The sequence below is a fragment of the Sinocyclocheilus grahami genome, unplaced genomic scaffold (genome assembly GCF_001515645.1).
Source record: "Sinocyclocheilus grahami isolate Dianchi unplaced genomic scaffold, SAMN03320097.WGS_v1.1 scaffold5.1, whole genome shotgun sequence".
In the NCBI taxonomy this organism is placed as follows: Eukaryota; Metazoa; Chordata; class Actinopteri; order Cypriniformes; family Cyprinidae; genus Sinocyclocheilus; species Sinocyclocheilus grahami.
In genome coordinates this window covers 1,728,278-1,745,701 of record NW_015505184.1, presented here as the reverse complement: position 1 = coordinate 1,745,701, position 17,424 = coordinate 1,728,278, and the positions used below count along the sequence as shown (strand labels likewise).

Below are 17,424 nucleotides of genomic sequence, written 5' to 3'. Positions count from 1 at the left end.
TTGGGGCATTTCATGGTTCAGCTGACTGTTGTGGTTTAATACGTGTGTTGCACTTTGTGTCTGCAGTTACGATGTTTGGAAGTGAAATCTGTTAATTGTTAACAAAGGAATCCCATTCTTTCTATGAAAGTAATACCTCTTGTGTGTGAACACACTCATCTTGTATGAAACTAACATAAATGGTAAAAAACTGTAAAAAAAAAAAAGTTAACAAAAAAGGCTCTATTCTTTCTTTTGTTGAAACTGCTGTTGTAAGTGCTGAATGTGTTTTGTCATTCCTCTTGATCTTTGATGCCTTTTGTTTTACTTGTTTTTTTTGTAGTTGTACTCGAGTGGGTTGGTGCATTTCTCGCTTTTGCATTATAGGTTTGTTTGACCAGCATAAATGCCTTTTAAATGCATAATTGTACTATAGAAAAGAAAAAAGAAAAAAAAACTATCTATAGTTTGGACAATGTTTATGAATCTATTAAAGATGTATTTAATACAGCTGTGTGGACTGTTTATAGCACTAAGAAGTTGTTGTCACAATGAATGTAAATTGAATTGCTTTGCTTAAGTCTTCAGGGTGTGTATAGTGTAAGTTTAATATGTGGCACAAAACCCAGTTTGTGGAGAAAATTACTCTTATGGTTTTAACTCGTTAAATGTATTATTTAAATGTGAAATAATGTAGGCTTACTGCAAAAGATGATAGATCAGTTTTTAATTTACAAGCCCAAATGTGTATTTTACAGTATCTATAATTTTTTTTATTGTCTTACCCAAAGTGCATTTAAAACAAAATGCGCAAAATCATGGTAGTTCATTTATTTATTTTTATAGATAAAAATATTGGCTGTAAAAGAAGTGATATTCAAAGTGAACTGTTGAACCAGTTTTTAAAGATTAAAAAATATGCATTTAATTTAACGTTGCAAAAAATATATAAACCTTTTACATTTTATAGATATTTTAAGATCACCATAAAAAAAAAAACTATATAGATTGTTGCACATATACTACTAAAATCAAATGCTATGCTCTTTTTCTTCGTGATTGTGCGAGTGCATTCGTGATCAATTTTTTTTTTTTACCACCTCCAACACATTCCACCTTTAAAAATCTAAATAACTCAGTATTGTGTCTGATAAATAACCAAAGCCAAATTCTATTGCATAGTCACAAGTCCCAAGGTGCGGTCACATTTACCGTTCTGCAAATTTTCGCAAACCAAATCCAGAGATTTCAATGGGAATCCACATGGTTGGGAAGTTTTTCCCATAAAGATTTTGCAATGGATTCAAGCTGGTCACGCCAATATGACTCTATTCTTGCAGAAATTTTGTTAATGTGACCGCATCTTTCCAAATGGGGCAGCATTGTGAATAGTTAGACTTGCGTTAAAAGTCACGTTAGCACCCCTCTCAGTGACAGGGTTATCTCTTGGCTTGAGGCGAGTATAGGAATATAGCGCTGAAGGTGGAGAGGATCTCTCTAGAATCAGAGATCGCCAGTTTCCCAGCAGTGCGTACCAAGGCCATGGTGTCACCTTGCCGGAGAGGGAGGATGAGGCTAAAGGACGCAGACCCCCCACACATGCACTGATCCCGGGTCAGCCGTGGGTGGCCACTCCAGTAACCCGCTGTGTCCAACTTCTGCACGCTGCGATTGGACACTGAGAGCACGGCTTCTGCGTGCTCACCCCACGGAGCTGTTAGAACAGCGCTCACCAGATAACGGCCATCAGCGGGCACCCTAAAGATCCCTACAGAGAGGGAGGAGCAACATCAGCAGCCAAATAGGTTATTAAATTGGTTTCTTGTAGTAAAACTACTAATCTAAACATGTTTATCATACAGACGGAGTTATTAAATAGAGTTTCAGGGTTTCAGTTTACCTGTTTGAGGGTTATAGTGTCCTCCATCATTGACGAGCACCCTATCAAAGCGAATGATACCGAAGTCCCCTGAGAACATCTGCCGTGTGAGGCCAGCAGAGAAAGAAAATGGATCTGTCAAGGAGTTCTGCTGTGACACTATTGTGCAGAAGAGACGCTTATTAACATCACATGCTTGGAAAAGTATGTTTTGATCATTACACACAAAAATTAACCAAAGAGTCCAAAATTAACTTTACTTGGCAGTAAATATACATTTTTCCAAACAGAGCAACAGAAAAGCATAATTTTCCTAAGTATTTCTATCTTAATTACTTTTGACAAGTGTTATTTTAGTGTTATATATACAGTGTATATATATATATATATATATATATATATATATATATATATATATATATATATATATATATATATATATATATATATATATATATATATATATATATATATATATATATATATATATATATATATATATATATATATATATATATATATATATATATATATATATATATATATATATATATATATATATATATATATATATATATATATATATATATATATATATATATATATATATATATATATATATATATATATATATATATATATATATATATATATATATATATATATATATATATATATATATATATATATATATATATATATATATATATATATATATATATATATATATATATATATATATATATATATATATATATATATATATATATATATATATATATATATATATATATATATATATATATATATATATATATATATATATATATATATATATATATATATATATATATATATATATATATATATATATATATATATATATATATATAGATAGATAGATAGAACTATTTATTTAAATTTTAAATTAGCTTTTATTTTTATATTTTTAATTTTAGTTAGGGTTTGGCAATATTTTTCTAAAAATGTAACTATTTTATTTCAGTTTATTTTGTCATTTTAATTCTTCAATTTAAACTTATTTTACTTCAGTTAGTTGGCATGTAGTGTACGTTCTGTATGTTTTTCATATAATATATTTCTATTACATTGCTTATATATATACAGTGGGTACGGAAAGTACTTGTTACCTGGAGTTGCAATGGTTCTTTGATATGCAGGATTCCATGGGACATGGGCAGCTGTAACAAGAATTAATAGTCATTAAATTATAACAATTTTACAAAAAATATGTTATAAAGCAATCACTAAAAATAAAGAAAAAAGACACCTTCTGGCTGAGACTGTTTGGTATTATATGAGACCGGATTGACAGGAGGATAACCTATGGACAAGAAAAAAAAACAATCAAATATTTTGACACTTTAAGCATGAGCTTCCAAAATTCCAAAATCTCTTATTAATTCTACTTCATACCTGGAGCACCTGCAAATCCTTTCAAAGGTGTTTTTGAGTCGTCTGAGCTTTGATCCCGTCTGACCGTGACCCTGCGCACATACCCAGGTGGGCCGGCTTGCCCTGTGACCACCACTGGCTGGTGTACGGCAGGTTGGTGGGGTGGTACAGGGTGGATGGGATGCCTGGGGCTGCCTGGTGGTTGAGGGAAGTAGGGCTGGTGTGGGACGTGTGGCTGGTGAGCATGAGGGCGGCCGGTGGGGGCTGGCACTGTTCTGTGTGGTATGATCAAAGGTATGTGGATGTGAGGAACGTAAGGTCTCATGGGTCGTGTTGGAGCTCGAGTGTCAGGGCCAGACGCAGGTCTCTCTTGCCGAACAGGCAGTCCTGCGAAAAAGAAAGAGGAATTTAGGATGAAAGACCCAAAAGGACAAAAGTTTAGGGTTGGTAACACTTGTTAATGTTTCTAAAGGAAGTCTCTTATGCTGACAAAGGCTGCATTTATTTGACCAAATACTTGACACGTTTTTCATTTTCTTTATTGGTGATGTTCTTACACACTGATAAATTGACATAGCATACAACGCATATTTTTGACAACAATTATGGTTGCTACAATTTGATCAAAGTATTGTTTACATGAGGTAAAGTTTGTAATATGAATATTGCATAAATCTAATTATAACCGCATTATGAGGATGCAGGTAAACATAGTAAATGTTGAAAATTGTGCTGCTTAAATATTTTGTGGAAACCATTTTTTATATATATTTTGTGAATATAAAGTTTAAAAGAACAGCGTTTATTTACAATACAAATCTTTTGTAAAATTATACGTCTTTTTGATCAATTTAATACAACCTTGCTGTATTAATCATTTCTTTCTTTCAAAAAAAATCTTGCTGACCCTACATGTTTTGATGTGATATTATAAGAATGTCCACAATAAAGAAAACAAAAAACCTTTTAAAAATATCTAAAACACGTGTCAAGTTCTTAGAAAGGAGTTGCTTCATATTCATATTTGTTACAAAAGGATTCACGAAGCTTTTCAAGAAATGTTTCAAAAATGACTTTAATAGCACAAAATAACACTCTTACAATATAAATACATACTTTTTATTTCTAAAAAGTATTAATAATGTTTTACAGTTTTTGTTTTTTAATTATTAAAGGTACGTGTGTGTTTATTTCCATTCTTTGAATGAGTTTTTTTTCCATTAAGGACAAATGTGTGAAACTGACATTATTTTATACCCATCCAAAAATATCAAAATAAATTCTCATTGAGTAATTTCAACAATGCTCATCATATAAGGGGTGTCATTTCAATATGAGGATCATTTTTAATGTGTTTTTGAATAAATTAATAGATCAAAGGGATAGATCACACAACAAAATTCTGTCATTTACTCACTGTCATTTCATTCAGAAACTATATGACTTTCTTTTATAAAAGCATAGGCCTATATTTTGAAAAATGCTGGTAAACAGGTTTGGTCTTCCATAGAATAAAGAAAGAGCAAAAATCTAAGGCTATAGGAATGTCAGCTTGCCAGCCCTTTTTCAAAAGCATCTATAAAGCATTTTAATGGCATTTAACCCATTCTGTAAACCTGAGTAGAAGCTGTTAACCTGTGATTTCAGCCAAACTTTGCCAAAGTACTCACACTAGTGCTTCTTTAATGTACTGGCGAGCTTTAATGTTTTTAGAGCTTTAATGTTCAATTCAAGTGTTTTTGAACTTCGCAGTGCACCTTATTTACAAAGCCTTTCGGTCTTTACACGCTGCTGTCATCTCAGAGTCTAATGAGGGAAAAAATATTTGTTTCATCTCACATTTCCAGCCTTAAAGATCTCGCACATCTCACACTCTTTTCCAAAACCTTGCATTTTCTCTTTTTAATCCCTTTTTGCTGTCAGTGGGTTACAAGCTTTTCTACAGCGAAGCGAGAAAACAACTTCCCTGTCCTACCAGATGCTGCTGTCTAAACTGAGACGTGTAATGCGTCATTCCTGACATTAGGGTCTAATTGGACTCTGAATTTGATTGGCTGTTGTAGGAAGTCCCATGTGTTCACTTCTAAGCTAATCAACTCATACTGGCAAAATGGACATGGCTAAAATAATGCGTCAGTACCGTTTGTCTGTTCAAATATCCGATTTCACACAAACATATTCCCTCCCACATACATTACATCTCCCAAGAGATAATAAGCATCGATCTGTGAGTTTCCCACAAGTCTGTTTGGGATTCTGAGCAAATAACAGACTCATCACACACATAATGCCTAACGGTAGCAACACAAACACATGTAAATCACTGACATGCTGATTTTAAATACTGGATGTAGAGACTCAGAACTGTGGGTTTAATGAGTCAGAAACACTCTACTGAAATTAGGGATTTGGAGAGCCATATTTTAAAACACATTTAGCTGATGAATGAAAGACTGGTTTTGAATGGCCTTTTTGTTGACAGTTTTAGGATTGGAAGGCAAAAAGCTCTCTGGGGTGTGGTGATTTTGTGCATGGAAACATGAACACAAACACACACCAAGTGAAACAACTAAAGTTGGACCCTGCTGTAATGACCAGACTTCTGGCCTGATCCAATCCGAGAACTTCCACATGTGTTCCTGGACCCAGAGAGAGAAACTTTAACCAGAAACCAGCTGGGAATACATTCAACACTGTTGAAAAAAATCTGCATATGCTGGTTAAAAGCTCCTGCGCAGCTTAACTTAAACCAGCTCAAGACGACAATGTGATTATTGTTTCTCATTCTTTCATTTTGTAGTCTCTAAATTGATGCTCTGGAAAAAAATTGTCATCCTTAATGAAATTTCCATTGAGGTGAAGACACCCACGTTGAGACAGAAGGTTTCTTGACAGTATGTCTTTTATATGATTCATGCTCATCACTTTCATCAGCGAAGGTCAGGCTATCATTCTTACAGTTCCACTTTCCCATGTGTTATGTTACAGTTCCTAATAAAGTTACCAGACACCATCAAGGAACTTTCCAAAGTTCATTTTTACTTGCAATTTGCACTTGGCAAGTGTTAATTTTGGATTCTACTCACAAAGAACAAAAATTGTGAACGGTTGGCATATTTTAAAAAAGATTTTTTTTTAAATTTATTTAAATTTTTGGCCTCTGAATTGTTTAATATATTTTAAAACAGTTTTAACTACTTTATTCCAGTACATTATAAAAACCAGCTGGGAATACATTCAACACTGTTGAAAAAAATCTGCATATGCTGGTTAAAAGCTCCTGCGCAGCTTAACTTAAACCAGCTCAAACCGGCTGCCATGCTTCAAAACATACCTAACCAGCATATGCTGGAAAGAGCTTCCTTGACATCCTCTGACCCAGAGATATCAATCAGCAGGAAGAGAGAGAAAAGAGCGAGGATATGGCTGATAAGAGTGTGGAGAGGAAAGGGACACTATTCAAAGTTCACATCCATTTTTGGGGGTATCAGTACAATGCTAAACAACAACGTCATTGCCTTGCAAATGTTTCCACAGTACATGGAAACAGATCAAGATGAATTCAAGAACTGAAATTAAGTCATTGTCTCCAAAGCAAACAGTGAGGAGTTTTCTGAACACGCCTGATTCGTGGCCAGAATAATGAGTTGAGAGTGGTTTCTATGTGGTCCTCAAACATTCCCAGGCTTAATTGATGCCCTGAACCATGTATATAAAAAAACGAATGAAAAATCAATGAAGATCCATTAGAACAAATTACCAGTGAAACCGAGCTTGTTCGCTTTGTCACAGAGGCACAGCTGGATGGGCCGTTCCTGAATTGTGCAATGTTCCTCTGCCATGATCAGCGGCCAAAGAGTTTGAGTAATGCTGAAGCTATTCAGGGATAAGGTCTATTGTGTTTCTGACTTGAAAGTTTTAACTGTATCATGTGCCACAAGTAGGGATAGGAATCAAGAATAAATCTATGGATTCTTTTAATGATTCCAGTTCCTTAATGGTTCCATTATCGGTTATTTTAGTACTTGAATGCAGTCCAATAATTAAGTTGGCTTGAAAAAGCCAACTTTCTGAAATCCTATTTAAACCTCTTCTTCTTCTTCTTCTTCTTCCGAGACCAAATTTTAAAATGTATCTCCTCCTAGACTTTTAAAGCTACAACCACCAAACTCGGGTCAGACCTTCAGACTGGTCTGACTCGGGTTGCTGTATCTTTTCTAACTGATCCGGCTTACGGTTTTCGTAAACCAGACTATCAAAACCACCTAAAATCCCATAGACTTTCATTGAGGGGATGAAAACTTTTATACCATAAGACGTATGGTGTATTTAAGCTGTCTATTGCTATAGCAAAGCTTAACAACTCCCTACTAAAAAAAACAGCTAAAACCAGCCTAAGCTGGTTTTAAAGTGGTTTTGGCCACTTTTTTAGCAGGCCAGGCTGGTCTTAGCTGTTTTTTAGCAGTTTTTTACTGAATCAACTGGTTTTAGCTGGATTAGCATAGAATAATGCTAACAAAATGCTAGTAACTTGCTAATCATGCTAACAACATGCTAGTAACATGCTAATCATACTTGAAACGTGCTAGTAACTTGCTAATCATGTTAAAAAAGGCTAACATAATGCTAGTAACGTGCTAATCATGATAGAAGCATGCTAACAACTTGCTAAACATACTAGCCCACATGCTAGTAACATACTAGTAACCTGCTAATAATGCTAACAACATGCTAGTAACTTGCTAATCATGCTAGAAACATGCTAACAAAATGCTAGTAACTTGCTAATCATGCTAACAACATGCTAGTAACATGCTAATCATACTTGAAACGTGCTAGTAACTTGCTAATCATGTTAAAAAAGGCTAACACAATGCTAGTAACGTGCTAATCATGATAGAAGCATGCTAACAACTTGCTAAACATACTAGCCCACATGCTAGTAACATACTAGTAACCTGCTAATAATGCTAACAACATGCTAGTAACTTGCTTATCATGCTAGCGACATGCTAGTAACTTGCTAATCATGCTAGAAACATGCTAACAAAATGCTAGTAACTTGCTAATCATACTAGAAAAATGCTAGCAACTTGTTAAACATGCTAGCATCATGCTAGTAACATGTTAAACATGCTAGAATCATGCTAGTAACATGCTAATCATGCTAGAATCATGTTAGCAACATGCAAGTAACTTGCTAATCATGTTAGAAACATGATAGTAACTTGCTAATCATGCTAACAAAATGTTAACACCATGCTAGTAACATGCTAATCATGCTAGAATCATGTTAGCAACATGCAAGTAACTTGCTAATCATGTTAGAAACATGATAGTAACTTGCTAATCATGCTAACAAAATGTTAACACCATGCTAGTAACATGCTAATCATGCTAGTAACATGTTAATCATATTAGAAACATGCTAGTAACTTGCTAATTGAAAAGGAGGAACCTGCTAAGGGGGTGGCAAATGTTTAGGTAGCTAGCTTGAAGCCAGTGAGGCTGTCAGTAAGAACAGGTCCAGGCTAGTCAAACCAGGTATAGGAAAGTTTATTGTACATCCAATGAGTTTTGTGCATGTAGATGTGCGTGTGGTTTATGGTCAATTACGCACACGCAGGAAAAACAGAATGAAAGGCGTAAAACTCAGTCCTCTTCACAGTACAACCACATGCAACAAAAAGGCACAAGCTGTGGACACAGGTGCAGCTAATAAAGTATGTGAGATAGCTCTAATTGGCTTGAGATTTGGTGGGTGGAGCTTGGGGCTAACAGGGAACTGAACAAGCTAAGGGGGGTGTGGCACTGCTTTGAGGGTGCAGCTTAGGGACACAAAAACTTTACAACAGTAATCATGCTAACAAAATGCTAAGACCATGCTAGTAACATGCTAATCATGCTAGAATCATGCTAGCAACATGTTAGTAACTTGCTAATCATGCTAACAACATGCTAGTAACATGCTAATCATGCTAACAACATGCAAGTAACTTGTTAATCATGCTAACAACATGCTAGTAACTTGTTAATAATGCTAACAACATGCTAGTAACATGTTAATCATGCTAGAAACATGATATTAACGTTGCTAATCATGCTAACAAAATGTTAACACCATGCTAGTAACATGCTTATCATGCTAACAACATGCTAATCATGTTAGAAACATGCAAGTAACTTTCTAATCATGCTAACAACACGCTAGTAACATGCTAATAATTCTAGAAACATGCTAATCATGCTAGCAACGTGTTAGTAACATGATAATTGTGCTAGCAACATGCTAATCATGCTAGAAACAGCCTAGCAACCACCCCAGGTACCCTATAGCAATATGTTTTATACCTACCTGTTTTTCTGATAGACTGTATTGCCTTGAAAACATTCAAACTTTAATCTTTAAAACTATTTTAACTTTCAAACTACTTCAAACTGAAAACTTTCAGACTGCAAGCTTTTAAATTTTTTTTAACTTTCTAGCTAGGCTTTTTCAAGCCAACTTAAAGTTAGTCTACAAACTTTTTTATCTAGTTGTCCTTGATGTTTTACTATATATTAAACCATAACACTAAACAAACAAAATCTGAGGTAACATTCTTTTTTAAAACTCATTATGTACATTCTTAATTACACATTGTCATATCGACAACCAGACTATTTAAGTCTCATAATTCAGCTGTATGTGTCTGATTCACTAAAAAGATCCGGCTCATAAGAGTCATTAGTTCGGCAGTCTACACTGGTTGCAATGTGTGTCTTTGATTCACTAAAAATAATCATAAGAGTAATTTGCTCAGGAGTTGGATTACATAGGTTGTGCTGTATACTTTTGATTCACTAAAAAAGAACCAGCTCATAAGAATCATTTATTCAGGAATCAAAAGCTGTATGCTTTTGAGTCACTAAAAAGAACAGAGTGAAAAGAGTCATTCATAGGGAGTCAGACTACACATTGCGCTGTATGCTTCTGATTCACTAAAAATAAATAGGCTTAACTGGCTTATTTTGCACTGGATGTAGGCCTATATTCCAAAAAGTTGTTACTGCACTGCTGAATAATTAGTGCTGGAAGTTTTTTCATTAATTATTTGAGGTTACATTACATTTATTGTGCATTGGCACTGCATACATGTTAAAGTCCCTTACATTTAAATATATATATATATATAGATCTTTAGCAACTTTGGCACAGTTACTATTTAGACAGTTCTTTGGAAAACAGCTTTTGTTTTTGCAAAAGACGGACCTCCACCCTTATCGGGAATTATGACATCACCCTTCATCGGGAGTTTAAGAGAATGTGCATGCTCTAGTGACATCACAGTCGTCTCATAGCTGAACATCTGCAGAGGGGTGTGGGAATTCATCACCTCCTGAGGCCCTCAAGTTGACTTTGGAGCTTAATGAGTACCAGACCTGCCTGCAACTGATCTCGCTCGCCAATTTTAGATGTTATAGGCGGTGAAAGCTGGGCATGACAAAAAGATATGCCACAACTCCTCCACTCATAAAACCACTGAACACTAAAGACAGTATATGTACTGAGATATTTTTTAGAAATAAGTTCAAATGTACTGGTAAGGACCAAAGTAAAGTAATTTACACAATTTTTAGCATTAAAATTAATGAATAGGAAATCACTCATGCTATCAAGAGACATGTAATGTTGTCAACAAAATAAATAAAAAATATGCTTGACCATGTTACTTATGAATTTGTGAACATAAAAAGCAAAGGGATCCATTCCAAAGTGTGTAACTGTTGTTTTAACATATTACAGGCACATACAAAAGGCACAGGAAACCTTTGCTGGCCCCCTGCCTCTCAACGGCTTGGGGGCATACAGGTTATTGTATTATTGGTTCAATATGGAGAAAGGATACACTGCAAAACATAGCATGCAACATACCCCAAACTGTTAGGTTACTACCATTTGGTAGCAAATCCCAAAAGATGTAATAAAAATAAAAATTGGTGGTTACAAATTGGAAGGCAAATACAAAGACTGACTTTCAGGTACTTCAATTTCCATTTCCCAACACTAACTGGCTAAAAACATAAAAGCTCCCTCATTTTGTCACTAAAACATGAAAGCTTACCTTGATCTCTACTAGCATGGTCCTTATGGATCTGCTTAGCCATTCCTGCTAGCTGACTCTGAAAATTCAGGAGGGAGTTTTGAAGAGCTGTGATCGCTCCTGAATGTCTGCCCAGAGTGCTGTTCATCTGTGCCACCTTACTCTCCAATTCCCCTGAAAGGCCCTGGATATTGTTCCTGTCACCATCAAGGCTTCCACAGATCTTCTCCAGAGCAGTCACCCTATCGTCCACCACCGAGACATCTTCAACTACTCCAGCTGTGTTGAACTTACACACACTCAACTCCGTGGTCACTCGAGCATTCAGTGCATCCACTTGGTCTTTTAGCTCCTTCATCTGGTTGTGGCTTGGTTTACCAGTTTCTACCCAAAGGGGGGAACTGCTTACCTGCTGGCAACATGAGGAGTTCAATGTGTGAAGGTCTTGGCTAAATTTGCTAACTGTGTCTCCCAATCCTGTTATAGCTCCAGTCAAGCCATTAACATTGTCAGTCAAAGCATTAATTCTTTTGCGGGTGTCCTGTATATGTGCATTAATAAACTGTTTTTCAGGTGACATTTTTACAGTATCCTCTAATGCGTGAAGCCTTGCTATGTTGTTCACAAAATCAGAACGTAAGACATCCAGATCATTTCTACAAAGTCTTACATCCTTTACAATACTATCCAGACCTTCTGGCTTTTGGGAATCAGTGGGTAGGTTGGTTTTGCAGTCGGTTGAGCATATCTGCCCAATTGCATTAAACTTATCCTCCAACCCCTTTATAAGGTATCTGTTAGCATTGACTTGAATTTGCACTGCATCGACAGAATCGCTAGACATTTCCGGGAAGGAGTTGTTGCTCATTTCGATCAACATGGAAGTGAACTGATCCTGCACAGCACTGAGTTTCTGGTCCAGGAGTTGACGAAGCATAGCTACTTCATCCTTAATTTCCTTGGTAAGTTTTTCATCCACATAGAAGCAATAAGTCTCTGTGTTCCTCTCAGTGACATTCATCCTGTCCTCCAGGTCCTCTAATTGCGAACCGAGTACATCTTCTATCTTCAGTGAGGACAAATGCTCTAGCTCATTGTCCACTCTGGCATTAAGGACACGATGGGCCTCTGCCACTCGAATAAGTTCCCTCTTCAAGTCATCGTAGTCACTATCATCTTTTCCAATGGTTGTTTGTCGGTTTGTGCGCACTACACCATCTGACATGGACAAATCCAACCGGAGCTCACGGATCTCCTTTCTAAGCTCAGCTTCCTTGTTGTGCACTAGATCAGTAAGGCTCACATAGCTGCTGTCCTTTCCGTCTTCACATGTTTTTTGAAGAGAGCCTTAATTTCCTTGGTAAGTTTTTCATCCACATAGAAGCAATAAGTCTCTGTGTTCCTCTCAGTGACATTCATCCTGTCCTCCAGGTCCTCTAATTGCGAACCGAGTACATCTTCTATCTTCAGTGAGGACAAATGCTCTAGCTCATTGTCCACTCTGGCATTAAGGACACGATGGGCCTCTGCCACTCGAATAAGTTCCCTCTTCAAGTCATCGTAGTCACTATCATCTTTTCCAATGGTTGTTTGTCGGTTTGTGCGCACTACACCATCTGACATGGACAAATCCAACCGGAGCTCACGGATCTCCTTTCTAAGCTCAGCTTCCTTGCTGTGCACTAGATCAGTAAGGCTCACATAGCTGCTGTCCTTTCCGTCTTCACATGTTTTTTGAAGAGACTGAATCTTTTCATCACATGCATTTTTCAGCTTGGCCATCTCTTCTTCCATGTTTACAACAAGTTCCTTCTTGAGCTTCTCAAATTTCCCATCAATATAAGTCTGAAGGGTGTCTATATCTGGAGCAGCAGCACCTGTGACTGGTAGCGCTTGAGAGGAACTATCCATAAGCATTCGTATCTGCCTGTCATGCCCTGTCACTGTTCCCAGCAGCTCCTCAAGAGCTTCATCTTTGCTTTTGAGAGCATCTGTCATATCGTTGAGCCTGGCCAACAATGTCTCCATTTCTCTTTCTCCATGGGTGTGGCCTCTCATTGCCTGTTGGCCATCCAGATGCACCACACTCTCCTCTGTGCCTCCTGTTCTTGCGCTGTCAGGTGAAGTCCTGTCATTGAGGAGGGTAATGAGCATCTTGCTGGTGTCCTCCTGTAAGTCTGTCCTCAGGTTCTCAGCCATACCTGTCATGGCTGCTTGAAGATCCAGAACTGTCTGTGAAAGGCGCTGCACTTCTTCCTCCAATATGTGGGTTTTGTCAGCTTTTCGTCTGATATCATATTGTCCAGTTTCTCGTCGTTCTGGCCCTGTGGTAACAAAATACAAATAAAAACTTTTTAAAAAACTAAGGAATTTTCATCATTTAAAAACAAATACTCCTCGGTGTCTGGAACATATCCTGCTGACATACTTATTGCAGGTCGAGTTTGTCCATGCTGTGGCTGTGGGTACGATTGTGGATATGCTGTCTGTCCATTTGGAGAGCCTTTCAGTTCTCTGCAGTCTGGGCCCTGGTATCCTGGGCAGCACCTCCATTCTAGCTCAGTCACAGTCTTGTATGCTATCTTGTAAGTCGGCCGAAACCGAGTACGGTATCTGGAAAAAAAACATGATTAAGATGGCCTTTTACATGAACTGAAATGTGAAAAAAACAAACAAACAATGAAACAACTTGACTCCACAATCTTGATTTGCTCGCACCTTCCTTTAAAGGCTTAGGCCACTTATTGCTATTACTTTGAACTGTGAGTAATGGACCATGAAGCTTTGCCCCTATTATAGGATAAAAGCAAAGGTAAAGGCAAGCATTAACTTGCGCAGACTGAGAGGGATTAATAAGAAGAGTCTTCTGGCCTAGTCTGTTCAGCTTCACTTAATGATGTTGATCTTGTTACTTCTGATGGATAATGCTGCAATTAGAAGTGTAATCATTCTAGTTCTTATGCCATAACAAGTTGAGCCAAACGATTAATATCACAGTTGCTTCAGAACTCTTGGTGAAATGCTTCAAGAACAAAAGTGAGTATTTGGACAAAGCCATATATGGCAGCCATAAATTCCTCACATGACTTTACAAAAAGAATGAAATCATACAACATTCATCACTGAAGTATATAATCTATATTAAACTGGCTACTCAAAAGCTGTTTTAAAAGCTTTGGAGTGTATGTATATGTTTCAATGCCATTATAATGATTTAATCTTGATGCTTAATTTAATGTATAGCCTATACTGTAATTCCTCCCAGTCTCCACATATTCAATTATTCAATCAAAACAAAACTCAATGGCCTTTTAAAGCAAACAACAGCTTGCATAAATCCTTGTGGCAGTAGTGAAACAAGGAACTTCAGTTTGTGAAATAGTTTGAGTAACATTTTACATAAAACATCACAATTCTGTCATAACAATCCAGACTAGGACTTTCAATGGACTAAGCAAATATCTTCAATGTGACTTTTAATCTAGCTGTTTACTACATTAATAAACAAAACTGACCTACTGTCGGTGACATCTAAAACAAAAAGTTAGCCAGCCAACTAATGTAAACAGCTTGAGTACATCTTGCACCAAACTCTTGGCACTGCCACAAAATCTGCAAAATCTTTAAAAGTTAAAGCACTAAATCATTTAAAAAAAACAACAGTTCCAATTAGAGTGCTGATATTTAGTATTGAACACTGATATAGTTTACTGTATAACTCTGCTTGAGTTTGAGTCATTCCAGACCTAAGTATGTGATTGTTGAGGAGGAGCAGAGCACATGTGCTTTCTGGAAAAAAAAATCGGGAAAAAATATGTGTTGTGGAAAATCCAGTGATTAAAGAACACTATGGCCAGGGCGGGTAAATCTCTGTCACTCCATTCCAATCACACACTGATCCAGAACGCTTTTCAGTGTTTGCGCTGCAATTATTTTAACAAATTGGCCAGTGAAGATTAACATCTTGTTTATAGATCTTGTTTACGTCATAAAAGCAAAATCACATTAGTGTCCTCTATTAGCCTAAATGGCCTGGTTTCACAGACAGGGCTTAGACTAAGCCAGGATTAAGCCATATAGTTCAATTAGGACATTTAAGTAATTTTTTAAAACGTGCCTTAGCAAAAAACAAAACAAAAAAAAACATGACTGGTGTCCCTCCTGGGACAAAACAAAGGCACTGATATTATTTTAAGATCAATCAGTGCAAGTAGCCTAAATGGCCTGGTTTCACAGACAGGGCTTAGACTAAGCCAGGATTAAGCCATATAGTTCAATTAGGACATTTAAGTAATTTTTTAAAACGTGCCTTAGCAAAAAAAAAAAACAAAAAAAAACATGACTGGTGTCCCTCCTGGGACAAAACAAAGGCACTGATATTATTTTAAGATCAATCAGTGCAAATTTCTTTCTGTTGAAACAGCTAAGACTTAGGCTACATTTTAGTCTGGGACTAGGCTTAAGCCTGGTCTGTGAAACCGGGGCTATGTCTAATTGGTCTAGTTAACGTGAATCATGTAGGCTATTTGGCATAGTGTCTTCGGAGCATGAGAAGTACCGAACATCAGTACTTCCACACGCCCCTCCCGGTCTCTTGAGTACTTACATCATTTGTGGCTCACAGTCAGGCTGATGCTCGGGACATCGCGCGGCTTCAGGTTCAACGTGACTTTCCACGCTGCCTTGAACTGCGCAGCTTACGTTCTTTCGGACAATAAAAGCGCACCAGTTTCTGTATAATACACAGATTCAAAAGAAGAAGAAAAAGAAGAAGAAGAATTTGAGTGCAAAGCAAAAACCTAACAAATAACGAGCATTTTTTCCATACTATATTTTAATCACTGACGACTGACAGCAAACTCTTAATGTGACAAAATTGAAAAGTGAAAATGATTTAAGTGAAAATGATGTTCTTTTAAAATAAAAGCAAATGTTTTACCACCCTGAAAAGAACCACTGAAATGTTAAACGCAGCGGAGGAATGTTCAATAAATCGATCGACCTCTTGTTACTTGTTGCTTTAGCGATTTACCACAATCAGAGAACCAAACAAAAGCATTCAAATGTCACCCCAGGAGTTTGCTGTGAGTTAAATAATTAGTCTATTTTGAGATACAGAGAACATCATACAAGAATACGCCGTAAACATCACTTCTGGAGCAACTTACTTATTTCTGTGCCTGTGAACGGCTCCTGAATATGCGCTGCCTTGAAACAGACTTGACGGATATCCATGAGCGATAGAAAAGCTTATGATAAATAAAACTGATAACTGTACTCCAGGGAAAGGTGGCTGGCAATTCATTGTCTAAAAACAAAGCAGCCAAAAAGCCTACACTGAGTCAGTGTGAGAAGAGTCGAGCCGTGTTTCAGCCTCTGGAGGCCAGAGAATAAAGAGCGCGCGTCCAACTTACTGCTAAGTTTGACAAAGTTCGAGGAAGTCCGAAAAACTAAAGGTGGACCCTAGTCTGCAGGGGTTCAACTCGCCGCCTATCCGAAAGAAGGGGGTAGGGGAAGTCATCAAAAAACAATAGCGCCCCTGCACACCCCACCAAGCGTAAATGAACACAGTTTCTGAGCTCAATTGAAAACATCTGTCTTTATCTCTGTCACAGGATACTATTGCTTGGCGATCACGTAACGTAAAGCTCGTCAAAACCACAGCGAATAAGTGAAGAGAAATGCTTTTCGTTCGATTTGTTTACACAGTTGCAAAAACTTTACACAATCAACCACATTGCTATTTGTGCTCATCGGATGATATGCTTTGCATGGGTTGGGTAATAGTGGTTAAGAAAAACGTCTTGGTTTCAAAATGCTGATCAGGTCATTTTGAGTAATATAGATAAATGGGCTGATGGATGCATTATGTATGCATAGATAGACAGACAGACAGACAGACAGACAGACAGAGATAGATAGATAGATAGATAGATAGATAGATAGATAGATAGATGATTGATTTGAACCTCCCCATTGCTGACAGAGATGGATACATCAGTGAAACTGTAGGTGGAGAAGACACACATATCCACAGAAACACACACACACACAGATCATGGCTTT

The 17,424-nt window shown here is 36.9% G+C and overlaps 1 protein-coding gene across 3 annotated transcripts; it reads right to left on the bottom strand.

Annotated features, from left to right (window-relative positions):
- Window positions 1-15: 15 nt before the first annotated feature.
- On the bottom strand, window positions 16-17,009 carry emilin2a (elastin microfibril interfacer 2a). 3 transcript variants are annotated; one of them, XM_016270723.1, is made up of 10 exons: window positions 16,527-17,009; window positions 15,965-16,090; window positions 13,787-13,971; window positions 12,706-13,682; window positions 11,380-12,307; window positions 3,296-3,661; window positions 3,150-3,203; window positions 3,010-3,060; window positions 1,880-2,017; window positions 16-1,747 (listed from the first exon to the last, which is right to left on the bottom strand). In XM_016270723.1, the coding sequence occupies exons 1-10, from the start codon at window positions 16,661-16,663 to the stop codon at window positions 1,419-1,421; spliced, it is 3,291 nt and encodes a 1,096-aa protein (XP_016126209.1). In that variant the 5' UTR covers window positions 16,664-17,009; the 3' UTR covers window positions 16-1,418. The 3 variants fall into 3 exon arrangements, with proteins under 3 accessions (XP_016126209.1, XP_016126225.1, XP_016126217.1); XM_016270739.1 differs by having other exon boundaries at window positions 11,380-12,673; window positions 13,072-13,682; XM_016270731.1 differs by having other exon boundaries at window positions 11,380-12,689; window positions 13,088-13,682.
- Window positions 17,010-17,424: the final 415 nt, after the last annotated feature.

Excerpts from the sequence above, each read along its gene's own strand:
- emilin2a (XM_016270723.1), bottom strand. The coding sequence starts at position 16,663 with ATGAATTGCCAGCCACCTTTCCCTGGAGTACAGTTATCAGTTTTATTT. Across the intron at positions 3,662-11,379 it reads CCATGCTAGTAGAGATCAAG|GACTGCCTGTTCGGCAAGAG; the intron begins GTAAGCTTTCAT and ends TCTTTTTCGCAG. Across the intron at positions 3,061-3,149 it reads CAAACAGTCTCAGCCAGAAG|CTGCCCATGTCCCATGGAAT; the intron begins GTGTCTTTTTTC and ends TTCTTGTTACAG.